Raw genomic sequence first — 19,044 nt, forward strand, 5'->3', positions numbered from 1 at the left:
ATTATAACGCCCCCACGGCTGAAAGGGGCGAGCATGTTTGGTGGTATGCGGATTCAAACCCGCGACCCTCAGATTGTGAGTCGAGCACCTGGCCATGCCGGGCTCCATTAACAGATGAAGTATTAAATTCTGATATAATTAACCTTCTTGGACCCCTATCATATTATTTAACTGAGTACGAGTGTGTACACATTGAAAAGAAAACATGTGATAACTTTATTACAATTCCCATATGACGACATAGTAAATACCCTGCTTTACTGAAGAATTCTCCATACTTGTATTCAGTGCAACTAGTTGATAAGATCTTTTAAGCTTAAAAAATTGGAATAAAAAAAAAAACCACCACCTTTTGTAACTAAACAATGTATACACCATTTTTCTCATTTCTGTAATCTAACTTTAGTACATTTATTTAAATACATAATTTTCCATGATTCTGTCCAATTCTGTCACTAAGCCTTAAATTTGGATAAGAGTTTACTCAGGCACTTAAAGTTCCAATGCGTAGTTCTTACTCATTCTTTTGTGCAGCTTCTCGGCAACAGAAGGATGACGTTCCAACATCAGGATGCTTTGGTTAGCCATGTGGTTCAGGTTTTCCAAGTGATCCAGAACAGCTTCTTTCTCAGCAACTGCTTGCTTAAAGTTGCTGTTAAGAAGGTGGTAGTAGTAATGTAGCATGTGGTTTCTGTCCTTGGCCACAGCTCGCAACAACTTTAATAAACACTTTTCAATCCTCCTCACCTACACAATATAACAATTGACAGTGACAAAATTAAAAAAAAAATAGTTATAAAAGTTAATGATTTCAATAAAGTTCAATTTACATATGCCTTTTTCATTTACATACGACTGAATATTTACCACTTCTACACCTTGTACCTTTTAACTTTGCATAAAAATCAAATACACCCCTTCTCCCATGGCAAAAATACTTCATCCTACACATTTCATGAACACACTTAAGTTACTAAAACTTTGAGACCCTATTCAGGCAAAGTCCACTTTTAAATACAATTTGCGCACAGGTTACATGGGAAATAAAATTCCTTGACCTCCCAAAGGCATAAATTACCAATTTAAACAAAACTTAAACTACACCAAAATTTAATAACTAATATTTTACAGAAAATGTAGTGACAGGTGTACAAAATATTCGATTAATAACAGTTATACCCGAGCTGTCAAAAAAATACTTTTTCAAACAAAAAAAAATATTAAATTAAAAGACTGAACAAGCCATTAAAAAAATTCTACTAAACCATGCATTACTGACAATGCACTAATGAATTCAATATCTTTTACAGCCTCTTAAGCATCTACTCAAAAACACCTCAGGTGTGAACAGAAAAGGAGCAGCCAAAAAAGGATTGAGCATGAGACTTAAAGGAAGGAAATCAAAATTGGGTGCAACAATACAAGAGCAGTCTAAACTAAGGATATACAACAGTGTTAAAGTGTGCAACAATACAAGAGCAGTCTAAACTATGGTATTTTTTTAGGCCAAGCAAACTAGATTAACAGTTTCTAGCTGAAGTTTTCAAAAGAATCGTACATGTGAACGGTTATTATTCATTGCCAAGTTTTAAGCACTACTTTGCTAAATTTTGTTTTACTCTCCATCATGTCCTAAGTTGAACAAAAAAAATGAGGCCTGGCTAGCTAATGAATGAATATTTGCTGTAAAATTGTTATCAACTGTATAAGTGTAGCTAACTTTAACACTGTTGTATATCCTTAGTTTTCCAATATACAGTTGCATTACATTATTTTTAAACATTTTCTCAATTTACTGCTGAAATTCCACTTCACAGAACTTTTTAAATAACTATAAACCTTACGGGTCAACATAACCTTTATTCAAACCTGTAAGCAAGCCTTCTTGCACAATAACACATACTTTTAAATTATCTTTAAAGCAATAATTGTTCTGGATAATTTGATTTACTGTATCTAGTCTATTACGAGTGTTTTTTTATCTGAGTACCAGGGCTGGTTGGCTGATATGTAATTATTCACGTACAACACACATTAAGGTCTGAACCAAGTGAATTGTAATTACTATAAATTTTATTTAATTCATTTACAAATCAGATTTTTACGTAATGATTAATAACACAACATTATTTTTATACTATGTGAACATTTGGGAAATTCTAACTTCAGCTTACCATTTTGTATTAAGACAAAATAAGTCAAGTGTTTTATGAGCAATTAGATTCATTAATAGTTTGTTTTAAATCATAAAATAAAATAAAACAAACCATTGGAATTGTTTCATCCAAAGCCTTGATAAAACATTCCATTGACGATTTTTTACGCAAGGTGATGACTGTCAGGACTCTTTGATGATGCATGGCATTCAGCTGACGCTTTTGTCCGTCTCCTTCCTCTTCAAGAGCATCTACGGTTTTCTGAAAACGCTTTAAACCAAACAAACACGTGAATGTTGCATACTTAACGATACAGAAACATGCAATACCACCTTGTATTGTCATTTTAGTAGCTCTATTTCTTCAAATATATATGCACAAAAAAAAAAACACTCGATAATGTATATACTTTTTTCAAGAAACATAAAATTTTAAAGATAAAAGGCAAATATATTTTTTAACACAACAAAATACTTGTTTTTCTGAAATATGAATGATTGTGCAACGAATAAAACACTTCCTTATGTTCATTAGACCAACCCATTTTTCAGTACAAGTCATGTTTAAACCCAACTAGTTATCTGCTATTTTTTCTTAAATTTTAAACACCACAAAATTTAAATGAAATTTTATGACTGTCTTAAATTTGTATTTTTTTTTAAAGGTACTTACAAGTTCTTGTAAAAGATTAATACAAATAGTTAAATAGATTTACTACACTAATATATCAAAAATATTTTTTTTTTTGAAAGCCAATAATTCAAAACATGGGCTGATTTACATGGGTACCCTTTACTGTGCATGATCCAAGGTTTTAGTGTCTTACATTCAAAGTTTTACTAAACTACTTTTTGTTTATGTTATACCAATTAGAATAGCATAAAATCTTAGCTATTAGTCTATATCTTAATAGTACACAAGTTAAGTTCTTAACTCTACAAGGGAATATTAAAAAAAAATCCTGAATTTCCACTAGTGTGACCCACGACACATTTTCTCTTAGCATGTCATCATCTCTATTTTATCCATCACCCCTCAAAAATGTACGAAATTACTGTTTATAAAATCGTTACTGATCAAACAAACCATAATATTTATATTCTTCAATTCTGTTTGGTTACAGAGCTATTGAATAGAAAATCAGACCCCTCCTGCCACATCCTCTCTTTCACAATTCGTTGATAGTTCTCTCTTACATTTCATTATATATGAAACTAAAATTATGAACTAAAAGAGAACATCAACTGTACTTTTCAATAAAACTATACTCAACTTGCAACCAGAATTTCCCAAATTTCTTTACATATATGACTTAGCTGGAGATTTTGTACAAGATGTGTGAAAGACCAAAATGTACATTTTGCCATTCGAGCTACATTTAACTTGCTTTAACAATTGTGTGATAATTCTACTTGTACCATTTCACTTTATAAATAAGCAAATATTACTATAAACTCTATGATACAAGAGCTGAAAGGTAATCAGTCTAATTAATTCCAGATCAATTTATTTTAATTCAGTCTTCAATAATTATGCAGTTAGTTTTGTAAGGCTGACGAGTGCTTTCCGACAGTTTCATACTAAATAATCCTTCCTCCTTATTTTACTCTATGTCTTATTTCTCAACATGTCCAAACGTCCACTGTATTTTTAATAATTTAATTACTTTACTTAGAAGAAACTTTCCACTTAAATTTCCGGAGTTCAACAAGGAAGATAAGAAAGTCTTACTTCGGTCATTTTTTTCTTGAATTCTTCAGCCCCTCTTGGATCTTTCAACTTCATCTCTTGGTAATGTTCTTCCAGCTCATTCCATTTTTTCATAATCTGAAAAAAATAAAGTGAAATTTTATAAACTATGGGTAACTTTTTTTGAATGCACCTAAAAAGTTTATTATGCGATGCAACCTAAAACAAGTTTATATTCTTTTGGTCAGTCATTTTTCAGCACCTCTAATAAACAGTAGGAAGCTGTAAACTAGTGTTCGTGTATACATATCAAAATTGTTGATGTAAGCAACAAGAAAACACAATGAATATTTTTTTTTAACATGGAACACGAAAGCTACGAGGTACATCCATCTTTAAAAATGTGCCAATCATTTTCGAGTAACATTTAAATTTTCAGAATCTCTAAAACATATACTTTCAAGACAGATTATTACCTCTGTCACTTTTCTCCTATGAGACTCCTGAAGTTCTTTTTGGGCCTCTTTGAAAGCCTGATGCTCATTTTCAGTGTCAAAATTTCGATAATAATGATCGATAGGGCTTTCGGTCGTGGTGGTGGTTGTGGTGGTAGAGGATACTTCCTCTTCCTCGTCGTCATCTTCATAGTCATAGTATTCTTCATCATATTCATCACTATCAGAATCGTCCTCAACACTATTGCTCAGTTTAGAGCTCTTTCCTGGAAACAGCAGTTTCTCTGTATAAAAAACAAACCAATTAAATGTTTTCAAATACTTACCCCTAAACATACATTCCAGATATAATTTCAGTATTAGATCTCCGATACTTTACCGTATTTATGAAATCTTGTACCGTTATTGTGCCATCTGTTAAAACTTTCCAAAATGGTTCAAAAAACATTATGCTTAGAAGCATTATTACCTTGCTTTTTTCTTATGTGTAAGACTTTTGAAATTATGACTGTTATTGATCGCTACCGTTATACTGATCACTAATATCGTCCCCAGGACACGTGATCAATAACTGTCACTTACATTTAAACGTAACTAACTTTCGCTTCACCCCATAATTGCTTCTGACATTAGTAAATTGTTATTATACGAGTGGTAACTTTTTCATATTGTGATGATTTCTAGAATCATTAGTTTTGTGAATAAGGCTGTACTAGGCTTACAAAAAAAGCCTGTATCACTACTAAAGGATAATTAAAAAACAATTGGAATGAAATTTTATGTGGGTCCTGATTTTGTTACTTTTTGTGTTTCACACATATCAAAAACCAAACAATGTGGAAACTATTTTGTGGTAACTTATTATTGAATGACAGAAAATGAAATTTAAATGTTCTGAATACCTCAAGTAAATAACAGTAAGTGGTTAAGAACACAAAACACATATTTTTTTTTTTTAACTTCAAATCTAAGCAGCTACCAGTACTTACCATTTTCAGGACAACAAACAAACTCTACACCAGAAAATATGTCTACACCACATGGTAACAGCATCGCAAAACTCTGAAGTTTCATTCCACTCGTTTCACAAGTTTGGGCAGCTGTGTGGTTCCATTCATCAAAACTCTGGCAGATGCTCTGGTTATGAATGTGATCAAACAGACAGTGTTCTGGCACAAGCAAAGCATCACTCTGGAATGGGCCCTCTAGTAAAATATACATAATTAAAATGGTTCATGATAAAACAGTACAACAAGAGCTCTTAAAAAAGATATTTATGAAGTATATAATAAAAAATAAATCATGAAACGTGTGCATACCATATTGCCCCTAATTAAAACCCCAGGGGGTGCTGAAAACTACAAAAGAGGGGTGCTAGTTATAGTATTTGTGCCTATTCTGGATTCTATTTTTCACACGTAATTTGTTGATTTCAATGCTAATAAGTGTGCGATTGTTTTTTCGTCAAGTATTCAGACTAACAAGTCGACATGTTTATGCGATGAATAAACATACTTTTGTCCACCTTACAATGTGCATATTATATTTGCATAACATCTCGAACCTCCAAGATGTATATCTGTATTTTTCAGTATTCCTGTATACTGTATCTGATATTCACTCTCTACTACCGTGAACTGACGTTAAACCAGCAACGTAGGGTACAACGTACAGCTGATAACTCTGACATCAAATACACAATACCAGGTACCATGGCATGCACATTTTGACCCCTACCTTCACACAGGGTCAATGCTTAGATATGAAATGGTGAACATTGTTTAACAAGCATTAGAAATTCTCTAGGAAGTGGTCACAAAAAAGTTAATTCATTTCCTTTACATAATATTCATTAATGATGAACTAAAGTTTAGAGTGAAATGTTTTCGAATGTTCATGCAATCCTAAATGCTGCCAGATGTTCAGTAAATACACAAAGACTACAAGTTTACTTCTTCATATATGCTCCTTCCTCGATTCCAGATTCAAAAGACTTCAAATGAACAACTTCATAAGTGTCAAGGAGATGACGAGAAATTCCAAACAAGATGCCCTCTAAGTCTGTCCTTCTACAGAAAATGCTTTTAAAAAACAAACTAAGAAAAATTTTGAAGAAGCAGAAAATATTCAAAACATCTAACAGAATCAGAGTTTGATAAACTAGACTATCAAAAGACCTGGAAGGTTATTTGGATGAAAATACTGATTCAGTGTCTGGAAAAACTGGGAAAAGACACATCCAGTTCTATCTACTACAGCTAAAAAATATATCTCTTCAAGGAAGCTACTTCATTTAGAAAGGAGAGAGAACCTTTAATGCAGCTGGCTAGAGAGCAAGCTTACAGTAATGTCTTCATAATACAAACCACATTTATATATTAATTTTGTCAGTATGATTACAAAGACAGCTAAATGACAATATTTGATTTAAAAAAAATTCCCACTTATAATCAAACCTATGATCCACAAACTATTATCCAATTTATTACCTAAAAAATGAGTTTATGAGCAAAGGATAAGACAACCTGTATATTTCATAATCATTACTGTTTGTTACATAACAGTTAATGTAACTTGAAAAATCAAACATACATCGTATTATCTGTGTACCTAATTCATTCCATTGATGATATAAAATTACAGTAAATGTTACGGTTACATCAGACATTACTTAATGTCTTTGTATTCAGAAATTATCATGTTTAAGAATAAGGCATAAACAATGATGCGGTTCCACAGACATGCTACTCAAAATGTAGGGTTGGTAGGTGTAATTTTTTTCTATTTCTACGGCTTCTCGAAGGAAGACACTATTCAAGAATGTAGTTGTAATAATAAACTTGAAAGTTCTAATGAAAAGAAATTAACCATCACATTCTCAAAAATGAAACTAAAGCAAAAAAAAACCCTAATCCCCACAGTATGAATACAGTACATAGGAAATTTACATTTTCAACTTTACTAAAACACTGTCCTAAATAAAGGGAATCTTTCTACAAGCTTGCATAAATAATGAGGAACTGATGCTCTAGAGCAGGAACAGTGGCATTTACCATAACAATCAATGGTGATCAACAAGATGTTAGCTTGTACAAACCTTACATTCCATTAGAACCAATGTCCTGGCTTTACACTATAAAGAAATGATTCTGATTTTGTTCAGAACAGATACTTCATGCGATAACTGAGAATTTTACGATGCTCATAAAATAAGTATAGTTAAAACTTAACTAGATGTATTAAATTAAACTTATATTTATCCAATTTGAACTTTACAGTAAAGTTTTTATGTGCTATTTGTATTATCTTTTACTTCAGACCTGGATACATTATAAAAGGATACCTACAGTAGGGTATTTGTTAGGCCATTAAAAGACACGACTGTCAAGTCTATTTAGCAAAACTTTAAATACAAATTACAAAGCATCAATCTTAAATATAGTTTGGCAGAAACTCTGAACAGTAATAACTAATTTGCTCTCAATTTGCTAACATTGCGTCTTTTATGTTTGTAATATTCAGTAAATAAACAAATTGTTTCTTTGTCTTTAGAAGTAACATGAACAATAATAATACAACATCTATGTCATCACATAAACACACACACACACACACAATCACCTGTCTTATGCCAGAATTAGCTGATGACAACATAAGACATGTTCACTTTGGATCTTTAAATGTCATGCCGTTTGTTGTCCAAAGTTATGAATTTTTACAATAAAACCACGAAATAAATTAAATAAACTTCTAAATGCATTAACGTTATTTGTTTTAGTATAAGAAGTTCAGAATCAGCAATTTTAAATAAGAAAAGTCGCTCTATACATACCCAAACATCTGTAAGGCTTAACCCAGCTTGGCTCCTTACATTTCTTCTGGTCATTTTTACACCAGCTGTCAATCTTGTAATACTGGCTGGACTCCACTATGTTTCGAATGTCCTTACTTGGATAGGCCTAGAGCAGAAAACAAGTTTGATGATGGTATCTTGGTGAACCGAGCAAAGAAAAATTTAAAACAATAGGAAACCTGTCAATAACAAACAAACTAAAATCTGAGCATCACTACAATCCTTTTCTGAAACAGTTATCTGTATACAACAATAAACAGGATTAACTATTTAAATAGTACCAACTTTCAAAAACTACCATCTGATTTATAATACAAAGATACTTGAAGTACACCAGTTCCTGTTTATAATACAAAGATACTTGAAGTACACCAGTTCCTGTTTATAATACAAAGACACTTAAAGTACACCAGTTCCTGTTTGTAATACAAAGACACTTAAAGTACACCAGTTCCTGTTTGTAATACAAAGACACTTAAAGTACACCAGTTCCTGTTTATAATACAAAAATACTTAAAGTACACCAGTTCCTTAAACAAAAGGGAATCCTCAATAGCTGCAGCACTTGAAATTCTTTCAGGCAGGATTAGATTAAATTAATCTACGAGATATTTTTTTTATTATTATTAACTATATTTTTGTGTGGCAGCAATACCAAGTGTGGGGTGCTAGTATACCCAATTCAATTTAATTACTCATCAGGATTTCTACCAGCTTACCCTCAAATTAAAATTCTGTTAGGGAGGATTTGAGTAAATTAATCTATAAGACCTTGGGCATGGTCAAATACATCGAAAGAGTTTGACTTCCCGAGTCCAAAGCTATAATTAGATCTCAAATCGGTTAAGAGATGACGGAGCTAGGAGCTAAAAGTCTGTACTTCAAAAAACAACAAAAAACTCTGGCATTATACGAGCTGCTATGTCGCGGCTAAAAACAAATGTGTCAAAGATGTTATTTTTCAGTTTCTGTTGGTTGTTGAAAACTTGGTAAAGACTCCAACAAGAGCAATGCTGTTTATAAAACATCTTTAATTTTTACAGAGATGGAACAAAACCAGCCAAAATGTCTACTACTAAAAATACAAACTAACCAATTAAGATTCTCATAAGAGCAACGAAAAGATTATTTTGTACAAAACAGTAACTCTGAATTACCTTACGACAATATTCCAAAACTTCCAGCTTGTCCTTGGTACAAAGTCCTTTCTGGTTTCCTTTGCTAGTAACCCACTGAAGATTTTCGTTAAGATATTTTCGGTAAACTTTTCCATGGCCACAGAGTATGGCTACCATTGGCTGGAAGTGGTTCAAAGAAGCATCTATGTTTCCAGCAAGAGCCTAGAATGTATTTTATAAAACAAGTTTTACCAACAGTTAAAACTGATGAAAGGCTAATATGTTGTTTACATATAAATAATCTGAACAAGGTTCAAGTGTTAAGTATCAAATTCTAGCAGCAGGTGTCGCTGTCAAGCAGTTTCGAAATTTTGCATAATAACATGAAATACTTCTTTTAGGTCTAATGTTAAACAAACTAAAACTCAACATTCTAGTCTACACATTACACAAAAACTTTAAGCCTAAATCAATTTGTTGAGTTTTCATCGTGTGACACGGATGACACCCGTTGTCTTGGTGGTATGTGTTCCTATAACAAGCCAATTTACCAAAGACAACAAACAGCTGGTTACAACACTGTGCACTGTTAAATGAACTACACTAGAACTTCTGTACAAGTTCAGTCTTATTGAGTAATCCAACTCTCCTCTCTGAACATATTTTCATTAACATTTACAAAAATATAGTTTCCTTGGTAATAACTTTTGTATCAACATCTTTTATTACAGCTTCACTCAGTAACAAGCCTTGAAGGTTTCTCTATGACATATCAAAAATGAACTTAAAACTGTGCAATGATTAAAGTCCATTTTTAGTTTGGTATAAAAGTGTCAATGGAATTATCAAAGATCATATTTAGTCAGGTATAAAAGTGTCAATGTCACTGAAGTGTATCAAAACTTGGAAAAGAAAATGGAATTAGTTTTTTGTTTTTTTTCTTTCTTGGCAGAAAACCTATCTGTAAAAGTTTTCACAAAATCCAAAGAAGGGACAGCTTATAAACACAAAATAAATCACCAAAGGACGTTCTATCTGTATACTCTCTTCATTTTACCAAAACAATTTGTTAGATAAGCTTCATACAATGTACTAATTCTACTTTAAAGTATAATTAAACTGTTTAAGAAATCAATAATTTTGTAGTAAGTTCTGTGTTATGTTTGCACTTTAGGTAAGAGAAATTATGGGTTTTCTTTTCAAACAAATACAGAATACTGGGAATGATTTTTTGCACAACTGTTGTCAATATCTTGCCACAATCTTAAAAGGTTAAATATATCCAACATTACAGAACCTCTTCCACTAAAAATTAAAGTGCTGTTATGTCAACTGGTTAAACTTGAATTATGGGTTACATATATCTTCCTTCCTTTCCTGATGCTAGTACAATTTTAATCTAAAGTTTAACATTACACAATATAGGACAACAAAGGACATGTTTGGTCCATCTAGACAGTCCCATCTGCTAAACTATACCGAAAGAAAAAAAAAACCAACCCTTATCATTCAAATATTTATCAAGCTATTTCTTAAATCCCGTTAAATTTATTGCATCTACATCAGCTGAAGGTAACCCATTCTAAAGTCCCTCGACCCTTTTAGAAAAATAAAACTAAGATGAAGATGACTGCCAAAATTTATATATATTTACATTCCTTAATCCTACCATTTTTGCTATTAACTATGAAAAAAGGAGGATACATCAACACTACCAATTTCCTTGAAAATCTTAAACCGATCCCCAAACTTTTCTAGATCGGACAGAAAATGATAAAAAACACCCTGCATAATTACGTTAATCAAATGTAAGGTAACATGACTTTTCTGGTTAATTCTGTGGTGCCGATGTAGAAAAATCTGTTACCAAGTCACCAAACAGTAATTTTATTGTGAAAATAATTTAATAATGGATATCAAATTGTTATTTTTGTACCTCTCATATAACATTTGTGGACAATATGGTGGCAAATTGAAGCTTAAAATAAGAAGTTAATTATTTGGTGCATCACATATGACATACTACTTTTGTTACAATACGTACTTACAAAGCAACACAGACATGACAATAAATGTGTTTGTTTCATTTCTAATTTTATCAGCTTTGTAAAACCTTTACACTAATGATATTACTTGTCTAGATATATTAAATGATAGTTCTGGTAGTCAGCAACAGTAATTATTCAGTTCAATATATCATATACAAGCAACAGTTAAGGTAATATCTGGAAATAATGTAAGTGTTTATTTCCAATGTAAGCCAAATCAATGTTACTGTGACAGTGTTTACAGATATGATGCACACTATCTAAGCAACCAGTCTGTTATAGGCTATGCAAACCAATTTATGTGTAATATTTTAAGATTTTGATTCAACTCGCATGAAAACATCACAGGCCCACTTACATTATACATAGTTGGTGGATAATTTATACATAATAACTAATAATGGAGCTAGTAGTTAGTCTGAAGTAATAATCTACCCCCAAATTACAACCTACACATCATATGTCACCAAAGTGGCCTGCATATAGGAACAATACATTTAATAGTTTTAGTTTAGTTTAGATGATACGACTGCCGAGATTGACCAATACATTATACTCCAGTTCCATGTCTGGAAATGATTAGATGTCAATGTAACACAGGACGTAGAAACCTTCACTTAAAACGTCACAAAGTAGAATTACCATGTACATGACAGTGTAATTAAGAAAATCAGAAAATTGATTCATGAACAATGCTGGAAATTAGCTGTAATCAATTACTCATTACACTATGTTTGTATAATTCACATTCTGCGTAAATATCTGGACGATCTCCAATTACTTTCCACTAGTAAAGTACAGGTACTATCCAAGCAAATATATGCAACTTTGTAGAAGACATGATATCATGTATCCTTGGTAAAGGCCATTTATTATATTTGACATACATGTGTGTTGTTAAATGTCACATTCCTTCTTCTCTCTCATATACAAGATAATTGGTATTCTACTATTGCAGACCTTTCTACTTATGGTACTCATCTCGCATTTCTCATTTATCTTAACATTGTTACCACTGGAGTCTGTTTATGCAAAAGTGTACTACTGGAAAAGAAATGGGTATACACAGTATAAAAGAAGGCATTACATGCCTATATACGTACAAACAGTATCTCAACACTGCTTAATGGTATTAAAATAATGGTTTGGTGACCATTTTGATTTACATAACTAATACATGAAAACACCAGTATTTGGTGAAATATCATAATTACAGAATTGAGGAAAACAAAGACAACCAAATGTTTCACAAAGACTTCATTTAATACTACCATGGTTTCACCCATATCTCGGGTATATACTGAAACAATTCACCATGTTTGTGGAAAAAAAGCAAAAAAAAAACCAGTAAAACCTGGAAATAAAAAGAAATTAAAAACTAATTCAGACAAAGTTCTCAATGACTAGGTTAATCTGAGCTCCTCCCCAAAGTGAATGTCATGGTTCCCAACCTGTTTTTATGGTTGAGCATATTCAGACCCATTTGCAAGATGTTTTAACTTTAAAAAAAAACTCATGGTAATAATAAATAAAATACTTGTGAAATGTAAACCATCCATTTTCCTCAATTATTTAATTTATGCATTTAAACAGTTTCCTGCTTGGTAACTTTGGACTTTTGTTTTCAGCATACCTAAACTAACCAAAGGTAAGTTGCCAACTGTTCCATCTATTCCTCGTATGACACTTTCCATCCCAGATATCGTTCTAGTAATCTTCCTCTGAATTCTTATCACAATTCAATGTTCTTCCCAAGGTAAGGATCCCAAGATTGAACACAATACTCCAAATGAGGCCTATACAATGCTACATAATGAAGTCATAACCTCTTTAGACTTACATTCAATATATCTGTAGATATAACCTAAAATCATATTTGTCCTAGAAGGCTGTACGAAGAAGTAAGGAGAAGGCCTGACCATTATTTCATGGCATATATAGCTACAACTTATGTATTAAAACTTGCTTCTTTTAATTCAAATTCGTATATGCAGTATTTGTAGTTACAATAGCTCAAGATTCAATCTTTTAACATGAAATTTTCTGACGGGGGCATGCCCCCAGAACACCCTAAAATGACAATGTGGCAATGGCCCAACCACTCCAAAATTGCTTCCTACAACAATGTCCTACCAATAGCACTGCTTGGATGACTGATGAACAAGAACACCAGGATCCTCTTATTTCATAACTCTGTTAGTATTAAGATTAGTCTCATCAAAAGTACACTAAACTTAGAGCTTAAAAGTTAAGTTAATGCAATCACTCACCCAGTTTTTGCACTTTTCTCATTTCACATTTAACAACCTCTCTCTTGCGTTTAACTTTAAAGTTTAAATTAGGATCTAACAATTTATTGTTGTTTTTTCCATGATAAATCCATGCCAATAACATGTTTGTTATTTGTTACTTTCGTTAAGTGATGACTTTTATAAGCAGAAGTGAATGGGTGAAATTGAAAAACAAATATATATATATATATATAACTGATGATACTGATACAGCGTCGGTGATTATGATTAACAGTAACAGTTTCAACTCTATGTTAAGCCTAACTTTGCCCTAAGACCGCGAGATTTAGTCTAAAGAAACACCGAGATCCAATGAGAAAAAACAATTCACCGATATTAGTGTTAGTCACACATGTGCCAAGATAACGATATAACAACAATATTACCAACCTCCACATATCCAGCACTGTCTCTAGAAAATGTTGCTATCACAAATAATGCAAAAGCGATATGGCTTTTCATCATAGCTGTCTTAACACACTTTGACTAAGTTAAAAACGTAAACCTTTCGAGGTATTAACACACCCCTCCGCCTTATTGTACGACAATACACTTTGTTACCCATGAGCCTCTAGCGAACTTCGTCTCTTAGCTAAAGGCTTATGTTATAGTCCTGGCAATTGGTTCAAGATCAATTAAAAACCATACTCCATCCAATCAGAAACTTGTTTAGAAAATATATATATATGCGCTAAACGTTGCTGACCTATATTTTCCATCTAATAAATACATGATATATTATGCTAGTGAAAACACCACAGTAACTGACTTTAAGAAATAATAAAAACACATTAATTACAATCATAACAAATATATAAAAACCGTTTATATATGTTCCATATTTCGAATTTTGTTTTTTTTATTTAAAAAAAAGGGTTGCTACCACGTGCAGAAATTGACGTCAAACTGCGGAGATCGTAGTCAGTCATGTTGCCAAGTGATTTTAATTAAACGACTTTGTGAATTATGCACATCACAGGCTATTGGAGGCCAACTGCCGCAAGCTATTATTACTATAGATGCATTTAAAAAGAGAAGCTGTTTGCATAAATGAACATTTGAGAGTTAAAACAAATCCACAATTTTAGTTATTTATCAATGAACTATTGCTTTTCCCCCAAAAATATGGTATAAATGCGTTAAATCAAATCTTACTTCACATTCATATTTTTACCAGATAATAAATCCCTTTCTTAAATTAAGATATATATAATAATAATAACGTAGCAAAAAAATAATAATAATAATCATTCCTAGTTTAATGGTTAGAAAATCGTCATTATCAGGTTTACTTAGCTTCCAAAAGTGAAAGAAATAAGAGAAGAACTAGCCTGAAATAATACATAAGACGGCTATATCCAGCAGTTCAGATCTAATATATCAAAACCAAATATATAACACGCAGTTACTTCATGATTGTAAAAAACACGTAGGGTATACAACAAAGGTTTGGTAAAGAAACCTGATAAAAAGCAGTTAGTTTGAACATTATCAGTCACTTTTCAGAACACACAAGAAAGTCCACTAATTATTCGTGACTTCTTTCATAAGGCATCCTACGATATTACAAGAGTTAAAAGTTTTTATAACTGTTTTCTACAATTTTTTTTTTAGATATAAAAACAAATATCGGCTAGTTGTGACACGAAGATTAGCAAATGTCTGATAATATATTTTACCATGTTGTTTTAATATACACCAATTCCTACCACTGGTGAACGAACCCATTATTTAATATAAAATTTGTTAAAATTTCTCTACGTACAGTGTATTTAGTCTTAAAACATAGCATGTCCGTCAATGAAGCCATTGTGCCATGTAAATGTGGTATAGTGAGGTAAACCGATTTGCCGGAAGAGTAAATTAGGTATGCTTTATGACGGGAGGTTAGTCGAGATGCACTGCAAAGTAATACAGAGTTCTGTTAAAATGGGCCCGGCATATCCAGGTGGCGCTCGACTCGCAAACTGAAGGTCGCGGGTTCGAATCCCGTCACGCTAAACATTCTCGCCCTTTCAGCCGTGTGGGTGTTATAATGTGACGGTCAACCCCACTATTCGTTGGTAAAAAGAGTAACCCAATAGTTGGCGGTGGTTGGCGAGGACTAGCTGCCTTCCCTCTTGTCTTACACTGCTAAATTAGGGACGGCTAGCGCAGATAGCCCTCGTGTAGCTTTGCGCGAAATTCAAAACGAAACGAAACTGTTAAAATATGTGAGCTTGTGGTAAAAAATAAATTGACTGGACAAACAGTGTGACACAAAATGAAAACAATGTATATTCAACACAACAGCATGCATATTTTACTTCATGGGTTGCAGATGGAGTTGTGAATTGATCAGGCTGACGATACTCCTCCCAAAAGTTATTTCCAAATTAACTGATTCATTCAGGATGAAGTTTCAGATCAACTCAGTTGAGATCTTGTATGGATCAAGGATTTAATTTTAACAGCCACCTGTTCTCTAAGATGTGTAAACTATTAAGTGTGGTGAAGACATGCACTTTGTCTTTCCACACCAGTGAGATTGTTTAGCAGAGTGGATAACATGGACTACTAAGCATATTTTTACCAAATTTGTTAATCCCGACTCAACCAATGGGGACAAATATTTGTCGTACATCATGATGGCATATGAAGCAACTGAATAAAGATCCACAGGCTGTTTGCTGAACATGTTCATATTTGGGTGGGAAATATTATTCTCTGTAGACATAATGTATGGTCCTCCTCCTAGTGTGAATGTCCCACAATAATTCCATATGCTACTTGACCACTGCAATTCCTATGTCACTGGGCCAATCTGTTTGAGTACGAGATAAAACCTGTCCAACCAGAGCTGAGCTGCTTCTGTGCCCACTAACACATACCAAAGCCACATCCAATCTCCAGGCTAATACATTCATTCCTTAACCGTCTTGTCATAGTACCTCTTTTAATGTATGGCAACTTTAGTTTAATGTTGACATGCAAACTTATGGCATCAACTAATGCAGACCTTAACCTCTCCACATATTTTGGGGACGCAGAGAACATCTCAACAAGTTTTGTACCTACATCACTGATTAACCTCTTGTGTACTTGCTTTATCAGTAACCAGAGGATAAGACTTACGAGTTCGAGGATAATGATAGTGCTGTTTCATCTCAATTCAGGCAACGAGTAGTAAAAAGCTAAAAGTACTTATGTGGCTTTTTATTATGGAGGAAGTACTTGATTAAGAGGTGAGAGACAACTTCAACTGCCATAGAGCCATGGTGCCACCCTCCTCATTGCCAGGAGTTTGAAAATTCAGCTTAAAGGGCATTAAGAGGTGAGAGACAACTTCAACTGCCATAGAGCCATAGTGCCACCCTCCTCATTGCCAGGGGTTTGAAAAGTCAGCTTAAAGGGCATTAAATATTACACGTATTTCTGTATTTGAATGTAGATGTATATTTTCGTATTTTATATTTAGGCGAAGTGTTGTAAATATTCTAGGCATCTCTTTATTTTTAATTTATTTCGTTTATACTTTATGATTTACTTAGTTAAGTTGAGTTTTTTTAAAAAATTCATATTTAAGTATTAGGGTATTAATATTATCTGATTGTAAAGGTATTTTTCTTATGTATATATATGTGTGTGTGTGTGTGTGTTTGTGCTGTATTTAATTTCGTCTTTTCCATTATAAATATGTTTTTACTATCATGATTATCATTTAAAGGGTACCTTAAAATGTTTTACTATGTGTTAATAATGTAGCCATTTTTGTGTACTACTATTTAGTATTCTTTGTGTGTTATCTAAGATTTAATGTAAAACAATGGTCACTTTTCTGAGTGACATTGTCATAAAAACATCTGTGTTTGCTAACAAAAAGCATTAATTTACGAGAATTATTGAAATATCTTGAAACTGTTGATAAAATAGCTTTCAACTTTATCAATAGGAAGACCAGTGTTAAGGTTATTAGAATCAAAAGTTTTTGTTGTTTTAGCTTCAAAGCCTCTACTTTTCTCTTGATGTTGAATAGAATCACAGATGTTAAATAACGGATTAATGCCGTTTCTCCAGTAATACTACTTCATTTCTTTAAATTCTCTTTAATGTATTTCAGAATTGACAAATCCTTAGTGGTAGCTTTCTATCCCCAGCTGTAAATCTCTATTTCTATGGTGTTTTATGTAGTTTTGGAATCCAAAAATAATTTAGGAAGTACACTGTAAGCTTTAACAGATTGTACTCCAAAGTCTGATAAAGCTGTAATATGTATATGGGTTTTAACGTGTTTGTACACTTTGTTACCCGAAGGTTTTAATGTTTTTTTCACTTAAACCCTAGCTTACAAATGAAAACAAAGTTGCTAGCTGTTTTATCGGTGGGAGTCGTGATATATCTACTACGTAAATAATCTAAATACTCACCAATCTCTTTCTTACTCAAAGCACGTTCGTTGTTAATAGCGAATTTGTTGGAGCATGTTATACTATTGTTGCACTTCTAACGCAAAGCTACACAATGGGCTATATGCTCTCTGTGGGCCACGAGGATTAGGACACCTAATTTTAGTGTCATAAGTCCGGACATTACTTGAGACCCTCCAAGGAACATAATGGGCCACCTACGCTCTGTCAACCGTATGGAATCTAACTCCAAATTTTAGTGTTGTAAGTCCAGAAACTTAGCACTGACCTCTAGAGAAGAATATGTTATGCATTTACGGCTTATGTCTTGAACCATGTTTACTTGTTTTCTCAAAACACGGCTACTTTTAAGTTATCTTTCATTTTGCTCCTTTAAATAAAGCTTGATTGAGTGATTTACTAATTACTTGTGATTTCTGCGTTCACTTAATTTTAGGAAATGACCGAAATTTAGGACCTGACGTTTCTATAGCAACTATATGTAAACAATTATTTTTCTGAAACCACTACTTTCTAGACCCTTGTCGTCAAAGTACATGAACCATTTTAGCTCAATTTAGATAATAAAACACTTTTAGAATCACGTAAGATCTGATAAATAACCCATAATATAACATTCTAAAACAGAGATAATCTACTACGCTGGTCCTCTTAATGGTAACCTGTGGGACGAAATGTCACAACAACACTCATCATAAGTGGCCTAGTAATCATAATTCATTCAAAACTATTTGTGTCATAAAACACAAATTCACGATATAATAAAGAAAACGGTATTCCAAATTTAGAGTGGTCCAAAAACGTATTTATTTATTTTTAATATAACATTATGAATAAAAAAACTTATTATCAAAGATATTAAGTGAAAACATAAATAAAACCCGCTTAGTAATTTCCTGGCATAGGAGATAAAATATACAGCATTAATACGAATGGAAACATGTATGAAAATACTGTTACGTCTCCGTTCGTTAGTTAATTTTCCGTAAATTCGTTCCGACGAAACTTTAGTGACACAAGTCCTATCT

At 32.7% G+C, this 19,044-nt stretch overlaps 1 protein-coding gene across 1 annotated transcript in view; it reads right to left on the reverse strand.

Moving 5' to 3' along the window:
• Window positions 1-14,182, reverse strand: part of LOC106459756 (beta-amyloid-like protein) — an 18,617-nt gene extending 4,435 nt beyond the window's left edge. Inside the window, exons 1-8 of the mRNA XM_013919410.2 lie at window positions 14,001-14,182; window positions 9,311-9,493; window positions 8,133-8,259; window positions 5,290-5,505; window positions 4,322-4,584; window positions 3,888-3,983; window positions 2,268-2,426; window positions 519-747 (exon numbers count right to left, since the gene is read on the reverse strand). Of these exons, the coding sequence (XP_013774864.1) occupies window positions 519-747; window positions 2,268-2,426; window positions 3,888-3,983; window positions 4,322-4,584; window positions 5,290-5,505; window positions 8,133-8,259; window positions 9,311-9,493; window positions 14,001-14,075 (1,348 nt within the window). The 5' untranslated portion in view covers window positions 14,076-14,182. The remainder of the gene's footprint in view (window positions 1-518; window positions 748-2,267; window positions 2,427-3,887; window positions 3,984-4,321; window positions 4,585-5,289; window positions 5,506-8,132; window positions 8,260-9,310; window positions 9,494-14,000) is intronic.
• Window positions 14,183-19,044: the final 4,862 nt, after the last annotated feature.

Source organism: Limulus polyphemus, unplaced genomic scaffold (genome assembly GCF_000517525.1).
Source record: "Limulus polyphemus unplaced genomic scaffold, Limulus_polyphemus-2.1.2 Scaffold656, whole genome shotgun sequence".
Lineage (NCBI taxonomy): Eukaryota > Metazoa > Arthropoda > Merostomata > Xiphosura > Limulidae > Limulus > Limulus polyphemus.